The sequence below is a fragment of the Patiria miniata genome, unplaced genomic scaffold, assembly GCF_015706575.1.
Source record: "Patiria miniata isolate m_02_andy unplaced genomic scaffold, ASM1570657v1 HiC_scaffold_24, whole genome shotgun sequence".
In the NCBI taxonomy this organism is placed as follows: domain Eukaryota; kingdom Metazoa; phylum Echinodermata; class Asteroidea; order Valvatida; family Asterinidae; genus Patiria; species Patiria miniata.
In genome coordinates, this window is record NW_024037063.1 from 15,858,502 (window position 1) to 15,877,706 (window position 19,205).

Below are 19,205 nucleotides of genomic sequence, written 5' to 3' on the forward strand. Positions count from 1 at the left end.
AAAAACATAAAACCTAACCATATCTCATGAACGCAATATGCCAAATTCAAAATTCTTTTGGTATTATGTTTGTTAGGTAACAGGTATATTCAAAAAATTGTGAAAATTGTGTGACGTCATTATGACGTCATCAAAAATGCGATTTTTAAAAACACATAAGGGAATGTCCGTTCGTCGTGAAACTTCGTGGGTGGGTAGATAATAGTACTAGTACTCAAAATCTAAAATGACATCACAATGACGTCATCTGTAGATTTTTTATGATTTTTTAAATATTGACAATTTTATTCCGCTTACAAAATTTAACACTTTTATTCGTCTGATTGGCTTCAAACTTGGTACAGACTAAATCTATGATAAAATAATATGCACTGCCAAGTAACATCACCACAGGGCATGTGACGTCATCATAAATGTGCAAACTTTAAGACCCTATATCTAAAGAACTGTAAGTCCGATAGGGTTGACACATGGTATGTAGGTAGGCCGGGATGTGTTATATTTAAAAAATTGAGGTGACACCATCATGACGTCATCGTGTAATTTTATATCGATTTTTGACCTATTTGGACCTTTAACCGATATCTCACGAACGCAATATGCCAAATTCAAAATTCTTTGTGTATTATGTTTGTTAGGTAACAGGTATATTCACAAAATGGTGAAAATTGTGTGACACCATTATGATGTTATCAACTATGCAATTTTTTTAAACATATATAAGGGAATGTCCAATTGTCATGAAACTTAGTGGGTGGGTAGATAATAGTACCAGTACACAAAATCTGAAATGACGTCGCAAAACGTCTTCTGTAGATTTTTTACGATTTTTAAAATATTTACAATTTTATTCTGCTTAAAAAATTTAACACTTTAATTCCCTACTTGCTTTAAACTTGGTACAGACTAAAGCCACAATAAAATAATGAGCACTGCGAAGTGACATCATGATTACGTCATCACATAAAATTAATCTAAAATCAATAGTGAGAGATCTGTTTTTTTTTTTTTTACGGGAATAGATTCATGGTCTTAATTTTTGATATAACGTGCAAAATCATGTGACCCTTCTTTCCTGTTGAACCCGAAATTGCCTTGTTATTTGCAATTGGTAAAAGATGTGAACTTGCTTTCAACGATGTTATTCTGTGGAAAGGGTGGGCTTTCCAAAAATCTGACCAGTAACGTCATGCATTATTCGAGCGCACTCTGGCAGCAAGTGATCATAGTGATGTGGTCTTAAAGGTGCATATTTAAAACCGTAGGTCCGATTCGATTGAAATGTTGTACATGCATAGCCAGGGACATGTTATTGATAAAAAAAAAACATAATGTGGAAAAGCCCTATGTTCTGTTGCAAACAGACACAGATCTCTCTTTTTTTTTTTTTTTTTGGTTTCCGCTTGTAAGCAGAAAAGCATTGTTTCTGTTCTGATTTTTTTTCTTCTTTTTTTCTCCTCTTGTTCCTACCCCAAATGCCATAGACTTTGTACACGTTTATTCAGCGCGGTACTTTTGACCTAAAACAAACTCGTTTTCTAATGAAATCTAATCTATGTAAAGACCCCATAGTGAGTTTGTGTCCCAAAGAGTGACGTCATTATTACGTCATCATGGGTCACGTGACGTCATCTAAATGTGCAAACTTTAAGACCCTATATCTAACGAACTGTAAGTTCGATTGGGTTGAAACTTGGTATGTAGGTAGACCGGGATGTGTTTAAAATTTGAGGTGAAGTCACTATGATGTCATCATGTATCAAATTACAAGCAATTAAAGATTAATAGCTTTAATCTTTGATAATCTATATAAAATCAACTGTGACACACCTAAACTTGAATTTTTTGGAAATTGATAGAATAATTCAGTATCTTCATTTCATCTTCTGCGTGCCAAGTCACGTGACCCTTCCTTCTGGTCCAAAGCGGAAGTGCCTTATAATTTGATATATCTCATGAATGGTAAGTCCGTTGGGTTGAAACTTGGTACCGGTATGTAGGCAGGAATGTGTTATAGATAAAAATTGAAGCCATGTCGTCATGACGTCATGGTGTGATTTTATATCGATTTTTGAAGTTTTGAAAATTATCATCATCTCTCTTGAACCCAAAATGCTTAATTCAAAATTCTTTTTGTATTAGGTTTGCTAGGTAATAGGTATATGCACATAATTTTTGAAAAATGTGTTACGTCATGATGACGTCATCAAAACTGCGATTTCTCAAACACATATTAGGGTAATTCCGATATTCTTGAAACCTGGTGGTAGGTAGATACTTTTAATAGTATGCAAATCTGAAGTGAAGTCATGATGACGTCGTTGCCTTCTTTTTTTATTAATTTATAAACTTTTAAAATTTTCTTCTAATACCTCAAAATTCTGTTTTGTATTATGTTTGTTAGGTGACAGGTATATTGACAAAATTGTGAAAATTGTGTGACATCATTATCACGTCATCAAAAAGGCAATTATTTTAAAACACATATAAGGGAATGGTCGATGGTCATGAAACTTGGTGGGTATGTAGATAATAGTACTAGTACTCAAAATCTGAAATGACGTCACGATGACATCAGTATATTTTTTACAATTTTTTAAAAATATTTACAATTTTATTCTGCTCACACAATTTAAGACTTTTATTTATCTGACTGGCTTCAAACTTGGTACTGACTAAAACCACAATAAAATACTGAACACTGCCAAGTATTTTTAAAAACCCTTTAAGGGTGAGTCTGATTGTCTTAAAAATTGGTGGGTAGGTAGATACTGTTGATAGTATGTAAATTGTGAAATGACGTCATGATGACTTCATCATTATCAACCTTATACAAAACCTAATACAAAACTTTGACGTACTATTTTTTGTTGAAGTATTTTTTTAAACATTATTTATATTAACAAAAAAAGGGAAAAGCCTATGTCCTGTTCATCATACAGGCATAGCTCTAGTTGTATTTGTTACTGTGTTCAACGTGATCAGGAAACAAAATTTGTTTGATTTTGATTTCCATGCATATTGAATTTCACACTAGAAACCATAGAGCCCCCTGAAGGTTGGTGCTGCTTTTCAACAAAGAGAAAGAGAGCAGAACAAAGACGACGAGAATCAAGTGAGTGATGAAAACTTGAATCCTACACTTTCTTGACTGTAGTAGGACTGCTATCAAGCAATCAACTGGTAACTTAAAAGAGTTCCCAATCTTAAACCTCCATTTGGATTTGGTACTACATGGCGGCCATCATTGTTGCATTACTCTACCCTCCTCAAACTGAACAGTCATCCCCAAATAACCCCCACAATAAAATAACATTAACAATATATAATAAATTAATGGTCCTTCTGTTTAAACAGTCAAAGACAGTCAAAAAGTTGATCCACTTACCCTGCCATGCCTTTTGCACAGGCTAGTCACAAACAGTCGGATCATATTTAATGCAAGCACTCCAACTAGTCAAATTCAGTCAACAGACAAAAGGAGGCAGGGAACTGGTGGCACAGGTACAGTCCACTGATCTCTATATAAAGACTGGATAGCGGATATGCATACAACATTCACACAGTAGACTTTGCATATTGACCAATTCGCCCCCGGTCTCACGAAGATGGCCGCGTATAATACTAACGTTCTACGCGTAAATACGCGCGCGTTGTATCAACAGTTGACGCGCATTTTGGTCACGTACACATATTATGATGTTCTAAAAGGGACACATTTCCGTAGTAATTATTGTTTCAAAACGCCGAAAAAGTGATATTTGCGGCATTTTAGTAACCACGACGTTAAAAAATTGTAGTTAACCTTGGTCAGTGGTGGTGGTCAAAATATAAGTCAAGTGAACCGCGACGTTACAAAAGAAATCATGCTGTCTATAAAAACAGCAACTTGTCCTTTGTAGATCACCAGCCGGTCTCACCAATATGGAGTCAAATTCGTACATTGTGCGGCTCTTTATTAGCTATCCAGTCTTTATATAGAGATCAGTGGTACAGTCAAAGCACAGCTTTATCACATTACATAATAATAATGATAATAATAATAATAATAATGGAGTCTTATATAGCGCACGTATCTACCAGCAATTAGGTACTCAAGGTGCTGGTAATTATGTCTATTTTTAAAGACTAGTATACAAATATTGAATGCTTCGAGTGGTGTAGTAAAACTAGCCTGTAGAATGGTCCATGGATCACCGAGGGAGGCTAGTTTTACTTCACCACGAGATAAAGCATTCAATATTTGTTTTATAACACTTCACCCACAGAATCTGCTGGATTTTAATATTTTAAATTATTTAAATCTGAACACAGTTGAATAAACTTCAATTTCAATACAAAATTGGTGGAAAAGTATTTCTCTCTTAAAAACTACCCCTTCACGAAATGTTTCAACCCAAGTCTGTGGCGCGATCTCTTTGGCATAATACGCGCTACGCACAACGCGCACACCAGCATGCATTTGCACACAAATACCGCGCCGTGGAAATAGTACTTTGGTTGCCAATGGTATAGTACTTTGGTTGCTACAGGTATAGTACTTTTGGCCGTGCACAGAAAGATAACCAAATTAGAAAGTAACATGTGACTCGCTCTCGGCCAATCAAGACACAGAATCTGTGGGTGAGGTGTTATAATATAAAATGAAGTTTTGAGAGAAATGTGAGATTCATTATGTAGCACCAAGGGTTTTCAAGGTGCTGCGGCGCATATTGCAGCCACTGTCAGAAACACCAGGGCAAAACTAGCTTGGATTCTTTAACACTACGGACCTACGGCTTTACATCCCATCCGAAGCATAAAGCAATAATAGTATAGTGTCTTGCTCAAAAGCACAAGCACCATATTCGAACCCATGTACCACGGTACATGAGTGGACCATGAGTGGACCTCATTTCCCACATAAACAGTCACAGCCAGTCTATCCTGCTTCACAAAATGTACGTAGGCTGGGAACTATTTACTAGTGAAAACAGTCACTTGATTTTGACTGAAGGGACAACTTAGCACAGAATGTGTGTTTGCATAGCAGGGTTAATAAGTCTCTGAAGGCAGCAGATCTACCACAAAAACAAGTCCATCAGTGGCAATCCAAATGACTTGAACATGAAATTGTGCTCGTGTATAGTGGATGCTTGTGTACAAAAAAACATTCTATAACATATCCAAACCAACTACGAATGTACATTTTAATAATATCACAATAAATGTTCAGATTTAAAGGCTTCATATTGCAGAACATTTTATAAGCAGTTGCTATCATCTTGCTTTGCAGTGTTCCCTGCACTGAATATCAGTGAAAGTAAAGAGTTCTTCAAGGCAAAAAGTTTCATCAAAGCCAAATTCCAGGTAAAGTAAACCAGCACTTATCTTTTTGTTTCATAGGACCGATGGGGATTGATATGTGATCTGATAGAATATCTGCAGTGAAATCTTTGGCTGTTACCCCTTACAGAAATGTCCCATGTAATTCCCATGGGAAATTTTCCCATGGGACCCCATGGGAATTGCATGGTGAATTGGACACCATGTAGCATGGGATTTTTCCCATGGGAGTTTTCCCATTGGCTTTTTCCCATGCGAAATTTTGTATGGGCTTTTTCCCATGGATGGTTTCCTTTCATTTCTCAAAAAAATAATTGCTCCATGGTGTTTTTCAATAACAACATCCTGTACATTTTAACCCTGTGATGTGTTAAAGGGAATATACATCATTTGCTTTTGCTGTAATTTTCAGAAATGGATGGGATTGGGGGGTTGGAAATATAAAGCAAATATAGTTACACTGACTTTTTGGAGGTTTTGGGTTCGAAAATGCTATAAAAACCAAGAAAAACGATCATTTTCCTGTAGTCTGGTTCCCTGACTCCATATAAGAAGAAACAGAGCAGTTTACATACATTGGGGAATTGTAAGGTCAGGGAACCAGTCTAGCTGGCTCGTACCCGTTCATAGGTTTGTAATCGATTGCAAACAAGTGCGATGGTCAATTGGGGCCAGTATTTGAAAAAAAGCCAGTTGTTTCCAACGCTGATCGGCCGATCAGCGTTGGAAATTGATACAAAAATACCACTTTTCTTGAAAATGACAGTATACCAGGTGCCATAATTTTACAGGATGCTTTAGACTGTCATTTACCAACATCCTATTAAGGTATTTCGCAAAAACTTGGTAGTTTTATTTTTCGATGTTTGCAAATGTTGTATATTCCCTTTAAGTGCTATTCATCAAAATACGTAAAGCACACCACGAAACTCCGATGGGGGTTGTTCCACGTAATAGGAGTGGAAGGGGAATTCTATGACTAAAATCCACATTATTGCTCCCATACCACTTGTCAAGCTGTACCATATTATCACAGTGTTCCCAATTCATTTTCTCATAAATGTTTCCAACCATAATAATAAATGAATCATATTATCCAAAGTTTTAATGACACATTGTCCACATAAAAAAATACTGTATGCATCATTTAACTTCACTTATCAACAGAAAAAATCAAAAATGTGCAATTACAACACTCGTTATTGTAAGAGATTCTCACAAAAATGTCCCATGGTGGTCCCATGGTGTCCCATGGTGTTCCCATGGTGTCCCATGGTGTTTATCCCATTGTGTTCAATTGGTGAACATCCACAGGAGTTTCCCATGGTCAGCTTAACAAATAGAATTCTTGATAACCTCTATGGCCACAAGGGAAATATTTTTAATTGAATTCAAATTTACAGCTAGGCGAATAAGTAATTAAATCAAAGAAAGGTTTGCCTATAACTTGGGAGTGCAATTGGGTCTATGATGGTTTTTCATGGCACATGCATGTTCTCCAGTATAACCCGGCAGTGTCCCCGTGCTGCCTTTTAAATCTCCATGGTGTTCCCATTGTATCCATAATTTATATCACCCACATTATGGTGTTCCCATGGCGTCCGAATCCTCATGGTGTACCCATGTGTCTAAAATCCCCATATCCTCATGGTGTACCCATGTGTCTAAAATCCCCATGATGTTCCCATGGTGTCCAGTAAATCCCCATGGTGTTCCCATGGTGACATACAATCCCAATGGTGTTTCCATGGTGTCCATAAAATCCCCATGGTGTTCCCATGGTGTCCATAAAATCGCCATGGGGTTCCCATGGTGTTCCCATGATGTCCATAAATTCCCATGATGTTCCCATGATGTTCCCATGGTGTTCATTAATTCCACATGGTGTTCCCATGATGTCCATAAAATCCCCATGGTGTTCCCATGGTGTCCGTAAAATTCCCATGGTGTTCCCATGGAGCTCATAAAATCCCCATGGTGTTCCCATGGAGCTCGTAAAATCCCCATGGTGTTCCCATGTTGTCCATGCAATCTCCATGGTGTTCCCATGGGTTTCCCATGATGATCATTTTAACTTACATGGTGTTCTTGATGACCCCATGGGTTTCCCATGGGGTCCCATGGGAATCCCATGGGATGCTCATGGGACATTTCTGTAAGGGACAGCCTTAGAATTTGATTATGCACTGTACACCAATTCAAATTGGTTGGCCATCCTCAGGAATGTACACAGTTTGACATGGGCAAATAAATCAAGTTTACCACAGTGAATTTAACAAGTTAAGCTTAATGTATTTTCCCCCATATATTATGATTACCCCACTCTGACCAGATGTAAAGTTATTAAAGCATTGTGTAAAATGCAAGGCATATCAATAGAATTGTACAGGTTAGTTATGTTGCTCATTTATGTGCACAATTTACATTTCTCCTCAGAACACCAGCACAAGGATAAACAATGATACAAGGTTTAAGAAAGGATGCTATCCTCACTACACATGTGCAGTGGATCAGGAGAATATTAAACGTGTGTTTCAAGATTGTGAAGACATGATTCAAAGAGAGCATCTCAAGAAATTTAATTTATTATAATTTTACTGACGGGTCTCAAAGCAGTAATAAAAACAATACGTGTATTTTCATACTAGCAGTCCTCTTTACAAAGCATAAATGTTAACATTTATTGACGACTTTCCATGCAAATGAATGAACAATTCTGCCCTGGCAGAGTATGTATATCTCCCACGTACATTTGCTTGTCTTGTCAATTATAAAGACACCCCCCCCCTCCCAACACACACATACACCCAAGTGTGTAATTGCCTGTAATCGGGGACCCCTATTGGCCCTCTTTTGTTTGTACTTTAACTTTTTATGAAGACCTTCCATTTAGTCCGAGAGCCCAGTGAGGTTTAATTAGAATATCGCGCACAAAAGGTTTGATGGTGGCAGCGAGTAGGTGGGTGTGTCCAACCTTCAAAACTGTCATTAAGTGTCACACCCCGTGGGTTTGGGAGGGGGCACCGCCTAAAGACCCCCCAAAATTGACTTTTAATTAGAATATCGCGCACAAAAGGTTTGATGGTGGCAGCGAGTAGGTGGGTGTGTCCAACCTTCAAAACTGTCATTAAGTGTCACACCCCGTGGGTTTGGGAGGGGGCACCGCCTAAAGACCCCCCAAAATTGACTTTTAATTAGAATGTCGCGTACAAGCATGGTTCCAATGCTAAAAGAAAGTATTTGATTAACTTACTGGGTATCAATGACCAATAACTTAACAATGAGAAATCCTGTGCGTTTCATGCTTAAGAATGGCCTAATTAGCGCTAATTATTAACCGTTAATTAGAATTTTTAGCGCAAGAGCAAAACCCTCACTAAAAGCTAATTAACTTGACTATAATGCAAGATCCACAACTTAAGAATGGTATTTTCATGCAAATTTACTTAAGAACAGCTTTATTTACCACTAATTACGATTGTATGGTACGGAGGCCGATTCCTGCACAGTTAAAAAAGTTAGGCAATGCACACATGCTAAATAACGTAACGAAATAACGTGAAAGCATCGCTACACACGTACCCGGTACTGCATTACAAAATAATCCCAGAATTGCAAAATACTGCAATATTCTATACATACAATAATATTATGCCGGCCTAAATGTCGAAATAGTACTGAATTACGCAATAATGCAACCTATGACGCTGTTGAGAAATGAATGTCCGTATTATGGCCCAATTCTGCAAATTTTCATTGCATTAAGATTTTTTGACGATGTATTAAAGCCTGCCCAATACATGAATGGATTGGAAAGCATACCCAATCATGGCAGATCCTGAATTATTAAAGAGAGATAAATTACGAAGAACCGCATCGAAGGCCCGAAAGCAAGCACAAGATTTAGGATGTTATGATATGACAAACACTTTAGTATGCCAGGGATCCTAAGGGCCATTCAGATTTTCTCCCCACTTTGATGGTAGTTCTTTTTGGCATAAAAAAAAGGATGAAACAAAATGGCCGGGATTGATGATTTTCCCCTTAAAACTCCTATTAAATTGGATACACCAAAGAAGTGCAAACTAATACTATTAGTATTAGTAATAGTCCATGCGGTACCCGCTGCTATGTACATCAGATTCAAACCGTTTGCTTGGTGGTCGAGTTGGTAAGACATCTGCACTAGAAAGCAGGAGGTTGTGGGTTCGAGTCCCACCCGAGTGATTTTTTTCAACTTTCACTGGGGAGGTAACTCACTGAGTACCGGGTATATAAACGTAGGTGAAGGGCTAAACCTAATTTGATTTATATCACCCTGGCCCAAAAATTCCATTTTATAATAATACTAAACAAGCACGTATTTCTACTCATCCGGAAAACATAGATCCCTGCTATCGAAAGTCATATGCATGTTTTTATTAAAGTAATACATTTTTTTACAGCTGTCAGTGGAGTGAAAACTTTTCCAACCAAAGGCGCACAGTTTCTTATAAAAAAGCAGTATTTCATATATCCGATTGAAAGAGTGATTCTTGATTTAAGACATTCGTTGATTTTGATCGAAATAAACTTGAATTGGCCGGTTATGAATGTGTACTTTTTAGTGGATGGAGGGGGATATCTATGTATAATTATTTGTTAAGCGTATTGAACTAAATGATTGGCACAAAAAGTACTACTTAGGCCTATGCATAAACATCAATCAGAGCTGCTACAATACACTGTGTGGTACAATTCCTAAGTGGTTTCCTTCTAAGTTAGCTCCTTTTAAAATCAGGAAGTGGGAGTGTTTCTGGGGTTTCAAAGTTTCATTTTATGACGGGGCACCGAGGGCAGACCAACATCATCTCCCCTCAATTTCCAGGCCACCACAAGTGCTGCAAATTTGGACGCTTCAAGGCGCTCTTTTTTTTCGTATTAATTCATTCACATTTTATGAAGCTGTGCGGTTAAAGACAGTCATTAAAATGCATGGGAATATCCATTCTTAAGTTGTGGATCTTGCATTATTGTTAATTAGCTGTTAGTGAACGTTTCGCTCTTGTGCTCCATATTCTAATTAACGGTCAGTAATTAGCGCTAATTAGGCCACTCTTAAGCATGGAATGCACAGCATTTCTCATTCTTAAGTTATTGGTCATTGATAAGGTGATCGAACACTATCTTTTCGCGTTGAAACCATGCTTGTACGCGACATTCTAATTAAAAGTCACTTTTGGGGGGTCTTTAGGCGGTGCCCCCTCCCAAACCCACGGGGTGTGACACTTAATGACAGTTTTGAAGGTTGGACACCCCTACCTACTCGCTGCCACCATCAAACCTTTTGTGCACGATATTCTTATTAAACCTCACTGGGCTCTCGGACCAATATGTTTTGTACAAAAATCCAAATTGGGGACCTCTCGGAGATTAGGACCCTATTGTTCTCTAATATTCAATGTCCCCTGTTGAATGCAGACACAAACTCACACACACACTAAATACATGTTTATCAAATATTTCAACTTCATAATCATTAGTGTTTTGTTAACTGGTGTCAAAGAGGGTGGGAATAAGCGAGAAAATATTTGATAAATTCACAGTTTTCATATTTGCCCCTAGCTGTGTACAAAAACCTAAATGCATAAATAAAAAGATAATCCACTGTCCCTCCACCTTCTGATCAAGTGAAATATCAAGGATCATAAGCATGTATGTGCATGCACCTTCTTAAAAAGTCCTTTTTTGCTTTTGTTTCCATTGTTAACTGCTTTGATGCATACGTGCCCATTTAAGTTTGAGCAGCCAGTAGCTAGTTACCTTTTGTTGCAAAATCCCCTTTCTTTAAGGCACATAATACCCCTTTCCTGATCAAAAACATTTCAGTTTATTCTCCCCAGACCAAGACTTAACCATTTGCAAGATTCTTGTACTAACTTATCACAAGATTTTATGCATGTCATTCTTTTTCCCCTTTCAATTTTCAGGACCTAAGTGTTTGTGACGAAAAAGAGCATCACTTCATTAAACACTGCTATTCTCATTTCACTATTGCCGTCAATTCAGAAAACATCAGCATTGTTTTTGATTCCTGCAAAGACATGATACAACGCTTACACCTGACAAAAGCTGGCATAATCCGCTAGATATCATTGGAATGAGGTCTGAATTCATCTGTGCTTCAAACCATGCTACCCCATATCCATGTTGGAGTCCAAGCATCCAGGACATGCGAAAACAGCAACATTCTGTTTGCAGCGACCACCCTTCACAGAATGTTTGTTTCTATTATACTTTTCCTTTCATTTTAATATGACCATGAGTTTGTTTTATTATTTCCATACAGTGTGGTATTTCATCTAGATGTATCCTCACTTTTTTGTAAGATTCATTTCATCTACAGGGTGGTTAAAAAAAAAAGGACACCCACATTTGACAGCAATTTTCACCTATTTTTAAATATTATTTTTAACTGTCGATTAGTAGCTATTAAAGTACTGGCCTTTAAGCAAATGTGACGAAAAAAATCATTGCATTTGCACATTTTGTCTTTGAACTATGCTAATTTGAACATTTCATGTGCGAAACCTGTTTGTCCACGGGGGTATACATTCCCTTCGCTTGACTGAGCTCAGCTATCGGAGCTTTATTTGAAAGGGCATGACATTTGATTTTTATATTATGTAATGTTATGCAACAATGAACTTAAGCCGACAGCTCATTGAGTAGATGATCTCAATGAATAATGAATAATTAGACAGCTTCAATAAAAGTTTCCAGGTCAAAATATATTTTGGTGGGAAGGTTTTTTAATTTGTATGAACTACGAAAACGTCCAATTTACATAGAATAACCCGTGGACACGACTGATTTTGGTGACTTGTATTCAAATTAACCTGATATCACTATTTTTGCGACTTTTACTAAGCTTTTTTCACCATGCATGGTTACAGGCCTATACTTTACTACTATGTGAAAAAAAAAAATTGAAATAAGTTCATTAAGTAGGTGAAAATTGCTGTCAAAGGTGGGTGTCCTTTTTTTTTTAACCACCCTGTATTATCCATAACCAAATCTGTGTTGCCAACATGGCCAGTGTATGGTTGGGAAAAGAATGAATTACTTCAATACCATAACAGGTTTTGTTTACATATATGGAATGAATAATATGCTTCAATGCATGTTCTTGAAAAGTAATACTACTCTATTTCGGGATTGATGTTTTGCAGATTTTAGGGGGAAAAACAAACAAACAACCCTAGCATACATAACAAACAAACAAACCGCCCAAAAACTCACACAAACAAAAATAAAACAAATAAAACAACTAGACTTATGTTTGTGGACAAACACAGGGCTGTTTCGGCATCTTTTTCTTGTGACGTGACATGTGACATGTAATGTTTCAAGTATAAGTTCCATCCAGGAAGGATGTGTAGTGCTGTTTATAATAAATGGTGGCATAAAATATGTGATTACATTCTCATTATGGTGTCACATGTCACGTGATGACATGATGACGTCACATCTATTTTCATCAATAATCAACAAACTGCCGCTAGAGGGCACTCTAACATTTTATGACGTCACCGTTATTTTTTTTTGTCAAGAGCAACTTAGCCAGAACATACATCGTCCAAAGCAAGTTTACCAAATTTAAATAACAAGACACTTCCGGTTTCAACCAGAAGGGTCACGTGATATTGCACATAATATCAAAATGAAGACCCTGGATTATTCTATCCATTCTTGCAAACGTCAAGTTCAGGTCTCCCACAATTTATTTTATATTGAATTTCAAAGATTATATCTATTAATGTATAAAGCTACGTCATGTAAACCATGATGAAATCATTGTGACGTCACTTCAGTTTTCATCTATAACACATCCCGGTCTAGGTACATACCAACTTTCAACCCAATCAGACCTGTAGTTCTGTAGATATGACCTTCAAAATATGCACTTTTAATATGACGCCACGTGACTCATGATGACGTCATGACATCAATTTTCGGCACACATCAGTGGGTGGTGGTCTAAAGTGTGTGCCAAGAATAAAGGCTGGTTGCCGAAAAAGCCCCACACTGCTTGGGGTTGAAGATACCATATGCTGAAATTATGAGTGTGTGAAGGGGCCTGGACCCATTCAAGCAAGTTCAAGGACTGCTGTATGTACACAAATATTTTCTCTCGCACAGAAATGCTTTGTATCCCTGGGCTATGGCTGTGCCTGGTAAAATGTTTGAGGTGTGTCAGTAGATTGGGAAGATGAGCTAAGGTTTGGTAAAATCCTTTAACGTTGAGTTGGAAGAGTCAAAGTTAATTTTTGTTAAGCAATATCAGTATGGAAATAAATACTCAAACTCTTTGTTAAAACTTTGAAATCTACATTAAGCTAAACTGATAGATTGTACAAATGCTGAGATGCATTATTTATTTCTGTATATAATGTAACTATGTACAATACAATTTCAAGTATAAAATATTGTGTACAAAGAGGGTAATGTACCATCAATAACAATGTACAAATTGCAGAGGTTTTTTGCTTCAAATTTTTAAAAGGAATTATGACATTCTTAATTCATAATTGCATTCTAAAATTAGGAACAATGGAAGACTTTTGATATACCAGTCGGCAACACACATACAAGTGCTTATCTATTGTTTGGGTTATTTTGAGCATGCACGTGACGCAAACAATTGACAATTGTGTTTGCTGCCACCTAGCATCTCAGAAGGCTCCTATGTGCTGTGTGTGACTGTTACCATTGTAGCAATTGTCCTCACTTAATACGTGCCTAGAAAGCAAACATTGTAGCATTGCAACATTGTACATGTAGTTGGCCCAGCCCTACCTGGTTGGAACCACAAATCCTTGTAGTAATGACTAAAGGTACTGCAGGACAGTTACCTCAGATCAGCATTTTGTTGCTTCAATTAATATTAATGTGAAAAAGAAAAAAAATGGGATAAGAATAAAGTGAAGCATCTTTTTCCTTTGATAAATCCATATTGAAATGCTGATATTATCATCCAAATATCCAATTTGGAAGAGGTAAAGAATAAACTGAGTAATTGCATTGCACCCCATTTTATATATGAACCAAGGAAAATTTGAAAAAGTTAGGAAAATTCAATTCAAAAGTAAAATCCCCTACACGTTTACCCCTACTTATACTTTACAATGGAGATATGCAAATTTATGGATATTAAAATGTGGAGTGCATGCACCAAATTCCATCCATCTCTGACATGAATCTCTACTATAGTTGGGCCGGACAATTACAATACAACCCTTCAGTCAACACCTTTAAACCACATGTTTAGGACAGTAGCAACAGTTTTGGAATAACATGACTACCTGCCAATTTGGAAATAATACACCTTAAACAAAAGTAGAGGATCCATTACCAAAAACATTCCTCATGTTACTTATTTATTGCTCATCAGACTGTTAGCATGTTGCATCTATTAGCCTTCAGTTTGTTATCTACCCAGGGCTGGTAAATTACTGTTATTTTTGAAGTACACAGTTTGGGTTTATAGACAATTTGAAAAGTCTCTGAATAATAATTGAGCTGCAATGCAGGGTTGATTACTCTGGTATGTTAGTAAATGCCAATTTGATACATTTTGAATATTTAAGTACGGTAGTATTAATATTGACAATAAACTCACATTTGCCAATAAACTCACAAAAAAGTGAATTTATTTTTGCCGTTTTGCTGTATTTATTCTAAACTCTCCATCACATATACGTGTATTGTGTCCCAAAATATAGACTTGTTATGTTTTGCAAATGAAAAACTTCAGAGGTAAAAAACGGATACTTTTTTCTAGTCTAGTGTTGTAGTGGAGACCGGATAGTCCGAGACCGAGACCAAAACCAAGACCTGAAGTTTCAAGACCCAGACCAACCCCCTTTAAGGTGGACCGAGACTGATATAGTCAGAGACCGAGACCAAGACTGCAGATAATAAATATTAATCATTAAATTAAAAAACAAGACACATATATTTAATTAGTTGCCAGTTGTAACCGTTTTTATTCACGAAGATTTTAGACAATATTTTGACCAGTGGCAGTGTTGACAAATTGACATATGCAATCCCAGAAAATGGGTGGCCCTTGTTGCAAGTTTACTTTGCTTTATTAAAATGCTGAACTTGTTTCACATTGTTCAGATAGGCGTATTGTCCCAGGACAAAAAAAGCACACAGTGTTTCCTGTTCCCTGCTTTACCATCTGTAAATTCTTTATGGCCTCTGTAACCAAAGTTTATTATGGCAGATGTGCTCCACATGACCACGCGTAGTTTACATGTCGTGCATATCGCGCTGCATGTAGTTCACGTTGATAACCTCTTCATGGGCGTCACCAGGATTTTTTCTAGAGGGGGGGGGGGGCAAAAACTTTTTTTCCCAAAAAATGCTTGTATTTCTCAACACATTCTCGATTTATCAGTTTTAGAGGGGGGCAGGGACTTTTGCCCCCCCCCCCCAACTCATTAAATTTACACCACTTTGTCTTCACGCCTCTTTTTCTTTTTTTCTTTTTTTCTTTTTTTTCTTCTTTTTTTTCTTCTTTTTGTTGGCTTTTCCAGGGGGGGGGGGGGGGCAAGTGCCCCCCCTTGCCCCCCCTCGCGACGCCCATGAACCTCGTTTATGGAGTCGTTATTTTATTTTCTGTTGCGGACTGCACATTACGTTGTAAAGAATTGCCAACTTGCTGTACGTACATACATTGCACTGTACATGTGTGTGAACTTGCATACATGGACCAGTCTCGAGACACACAACAATGATTAAATGGAACAAATTTCAATTTACACTTGGTAAGACAATGTGTGAAGTGAGTCCTATATTTATCACCAAATTTTGTTAACATTTGGCTACAACTATGTAACAAATCAGCTGGGGATAAAACCAATATTCATTTTTCTCATGATACATATTTCATCACTGACTTTTAAACTGATATTACTAGCAAACTACATGTAGGATGACATCTTTAAAAGATACGTTTCTTAGCTATGTCAGCTCAAATCCACATGCATTTTTTTTTTAAAGGTTATTTCCCCTTCTTTCACTTGGGGGTTGTGGGTCGAGTCGGGGACAAATCAGCTGGGGATAAAACCAATATTCATTTTTCTCATGATACATATTTCATCACCGACTTTTAAACTGATATTACTAGCAAACTACATGTAGGATGACATCTTTAAAAGATACGTTTCTTAGCTATGTCAGCTCAAATCCACATGCATTTTTTTTTTAAAGGTTATTTCCCCTTCTTTCCCTTGGGGGTTGTGGGTCGAGTCGGGGAACCATTCAAGTTCCGTGTTTATCTTCAAGCAAACATAAATCCCGGGTTGGTTGATGCAATTCAATATTGCAATCTATGTATCATGCCATTTCAGGCTGCACATGATATTCCTGCTGCATACATGTGTAATAGAAACACTGCTGAAAGGTTCTTACAGCATGTGTGTTCCATCCTTGCTTGAAGATAAATTCATTATCCCACTTGTGGAATACGGACTAGTACTAGTGTTGCATTGTGTTGCATATGTCGTTCAGCCTTCAGCCTGCCTCCTGGCTCATGGGACACAGATGCACCGCATTATGTGTTCCACTCCAACATGTGATAACTCATTAGTACAGTCCCCTCCCTTTGACAATCAAGTGTGCAAACTGGTATAATGTCATGAACCTTGGCAGCGACATTCTTTGATGTATGATAAATGATAAACAAAACCCGATATAGGGTTACTTCATCGGACTTGTTAATAAGGCTTATTTAGTCAACCTAGTTAATTGTGAACAAACCCGTACACATGAGGCACACTTAAGGACACTTAAGCCCCTGAAAATCAATACATGGTGCCATATTTTCAATACTCGTGCCATATTTTCAATGGGGAGTGCTGATGAAATCCTGCAATCAGGCACACTCTATTAACTAAAAGTGTACAAATGCACCCTTCTCATTTAGGTGGAGAACATTCCCATGTAAGTCAAATTCTTACATTTTGCTAGTGCATTTTTTTTTTATGGAGTTTTTTTTTTGGGGGGGGGGGAGGCCTAGACAAATAAAGCCCCCCCCCCCAGAACCGCCACTGGGTCAACCTATTTGAGTACATGGTCAAGAATATTGGTCAATACACACTGAATTCGTCTCAGCTACTGCCGAATGTCAGCATTCAGAGACTGAATTACTGGTATATCAATCAATTTATAACTTGTGGTTAGTACATTAGTTAGACGTTGTGCTACAGCTTTTTCCTTGTGTCCAGGAGCACAATTCGGCACATTCATTCACACGATGTTAGTGTGCTTAACCCAGACAGCAGTTACCAAAAGAAAAGTGTAAATATTACCAATACAATGACAAAAACAAAACATAACTTTTAAATTAAGAAATGAAGAAAACATTAAAATGAAAGGAAACGTCAAAAACTACAATGACCCTTAGTTCCCTGTGTAACTCTTGTGTGCCCAAAATTGAGTCTAATGTATTTTAAGAAGATAAAAATAAAAGAAACTAACAATAAATTTATGTGAGAAAAAAAAAACAGATATAAAAAAGTTTTTGCCCCCTTTTTACTAGTAATAAAACATTCGTCAGTGGCCGAACGGAGGTTGGGGGATGGGGGAGGTCACACTTTGGCCCCTTTTAGAAGTACCCTACTGTCCTTAAGACTCATTTCATTAGATCAAATCACAATTATGCTAATTTTGGTTATGAAAACAAGTACATGGGAGAATAGAAGCCTGGGCAACTTGGACTGCCAACATTTGTGTTAGAGCTGACATCAAATGTGAAAACCATCATCGCAAAAATATCAAGAGTTACAAATCACCAAATCTTATTTTATTCTTGATGCTGCCAAAAAATATATATATGATTAAAACAATGGAATTCTGGGTTTTAAATTTGCCGAAGAACATTTGTGACCAGGAAACATAACTTTTCTTTTAGTGTATTCACTGAAGACGGCATGACATACGAGTTATTTCAATACATCCTGTGAGTTATTAACCTACCATTTGAATTACCATTAGTGATAAGCACATTTTGGCCTTGATGAACCTGACTCTTTATGTCTCGCTGCGTATGACTGTGTAGCTTTGTCCTGTCCTACACATTCAACAGGACGCTGAAGTCTGTACAAAGTACAAGTCAAATTTGTCTGAGAAGAAGTTTACATTCTTTTAATAAAATTAATTTAGTCATTTATTTTATTTCGAAGTTTGGTCAACCCAGGCACGGTTCTAGAGCCAATATTTTAGGGGGGGGGGGGGTAGCAAGGTGGATCCAGATTTTTATTCTGAGAGGCGTGCTGAAATGTAGACAGGTTATTTTCTCCGGACACTTAAGCCCCTGAAAATCAATACATGGTGCCATATTTTCAATACTCGTGCCATATTTTCAATGGGGAGTGCTGATGAAATCCTGCAATCAGGCACACTCTATTAACTAAAAGTGTACAAATGCACCCTTCTCATTTAGGTGGAGAACATTCCCATGTAAGTCAAATTCTTACATTTTGCTAGTGCATTTTTTTTTTATGGAGTTTTTTTTTTTGGGGGGGGGGAGGCCTAGACAAATAAAGCCCCCCCCCCAGAACCGCCACTGGGTCAACCTATTTGAGTACATGGTCAAGAATATTGGTCAATACACACTGAATTCGTCTCAGCTACTGCCGAATGTCAGCATTCAGAGACTGAATTACTGGTATATCAATCAATTTATAACTTGTGGTTAGTACATTAGTTAGACGTTGTGCTACAGCTTTTTCCTTGTGTCCAGGAGCACAATTCGGCACATTCATTCACACGATGTTAGTGTGCTTAACCCAGACAGCAGTTACCAAAAGAAAAGTGTAAATATTACC

At 37.3% G+C, this 19,205-nt stretch overlaps 2 protein-coding genes across 7 annotated transcripts in view; one reads left to right on the plus strand and one right to left on the minus strand.

Moving 5' to 3' along the window:
- The window catches only part of LOC119732171 (guanine nucleotide-binding protein G(s) subunit alpha-like), a 62,754-nt gene extending 50,954 nt beyond the window's left edge, over positions 1-11,800 (plus strand). The window contains exons 12-15 of one of the 4 annotated variants that reach the window (XM_038205586.1): positions 3,038-3,115; positions 5,276-5,349; positions 7,762-7,852; positions 11,295-11,431. In XM_038205586.1, coding sequence (XP_038061514.1) covers positions 3,038-3,115; positions 5,276-5,349; positions 7,762-7,852; positions 11,295-11,311 — 260 coding nt within the window. In that variant the 3' untranslated portion in view covers positions 11,312-11,431. Of the gene's footprint in view, positions 1-3,037; positions 3,116-5,275; positions 5,350-7,761; positions 7,853-11,294 lie in introns of all 4 variants that reach the window. The other 3 variants (XM_038205587.1, XM_038205585.1, XM_038205588.1) reach the window with 3 other exon arrangements.
- A 4,332-nt stretch (positions 11,801-16,132) lies between these two features.
- Positions 16,133-19,205, minus strand: part of LOC119732012 (DDB1- and CUL4-associated factor 17-like) — a 28,511-nt gene continuing 25,438 nt past the window's right edge. For all 3 annotated transcript variants that reach the window (XM_038205362.1, XM_038205363.1, XM_038205364.1), the window contains one exon: positions 16,133-18,448. In XM_038205362.1, coding sequence (XP_038061290.1) covers positions 18,369-18,448 — 80 coding nt within the window. In that variant the 3' untranslated portion in view covers positions 16,133-18,368. The remainder of the gene's footprint in view (positions 18,449-19,205) is intronic.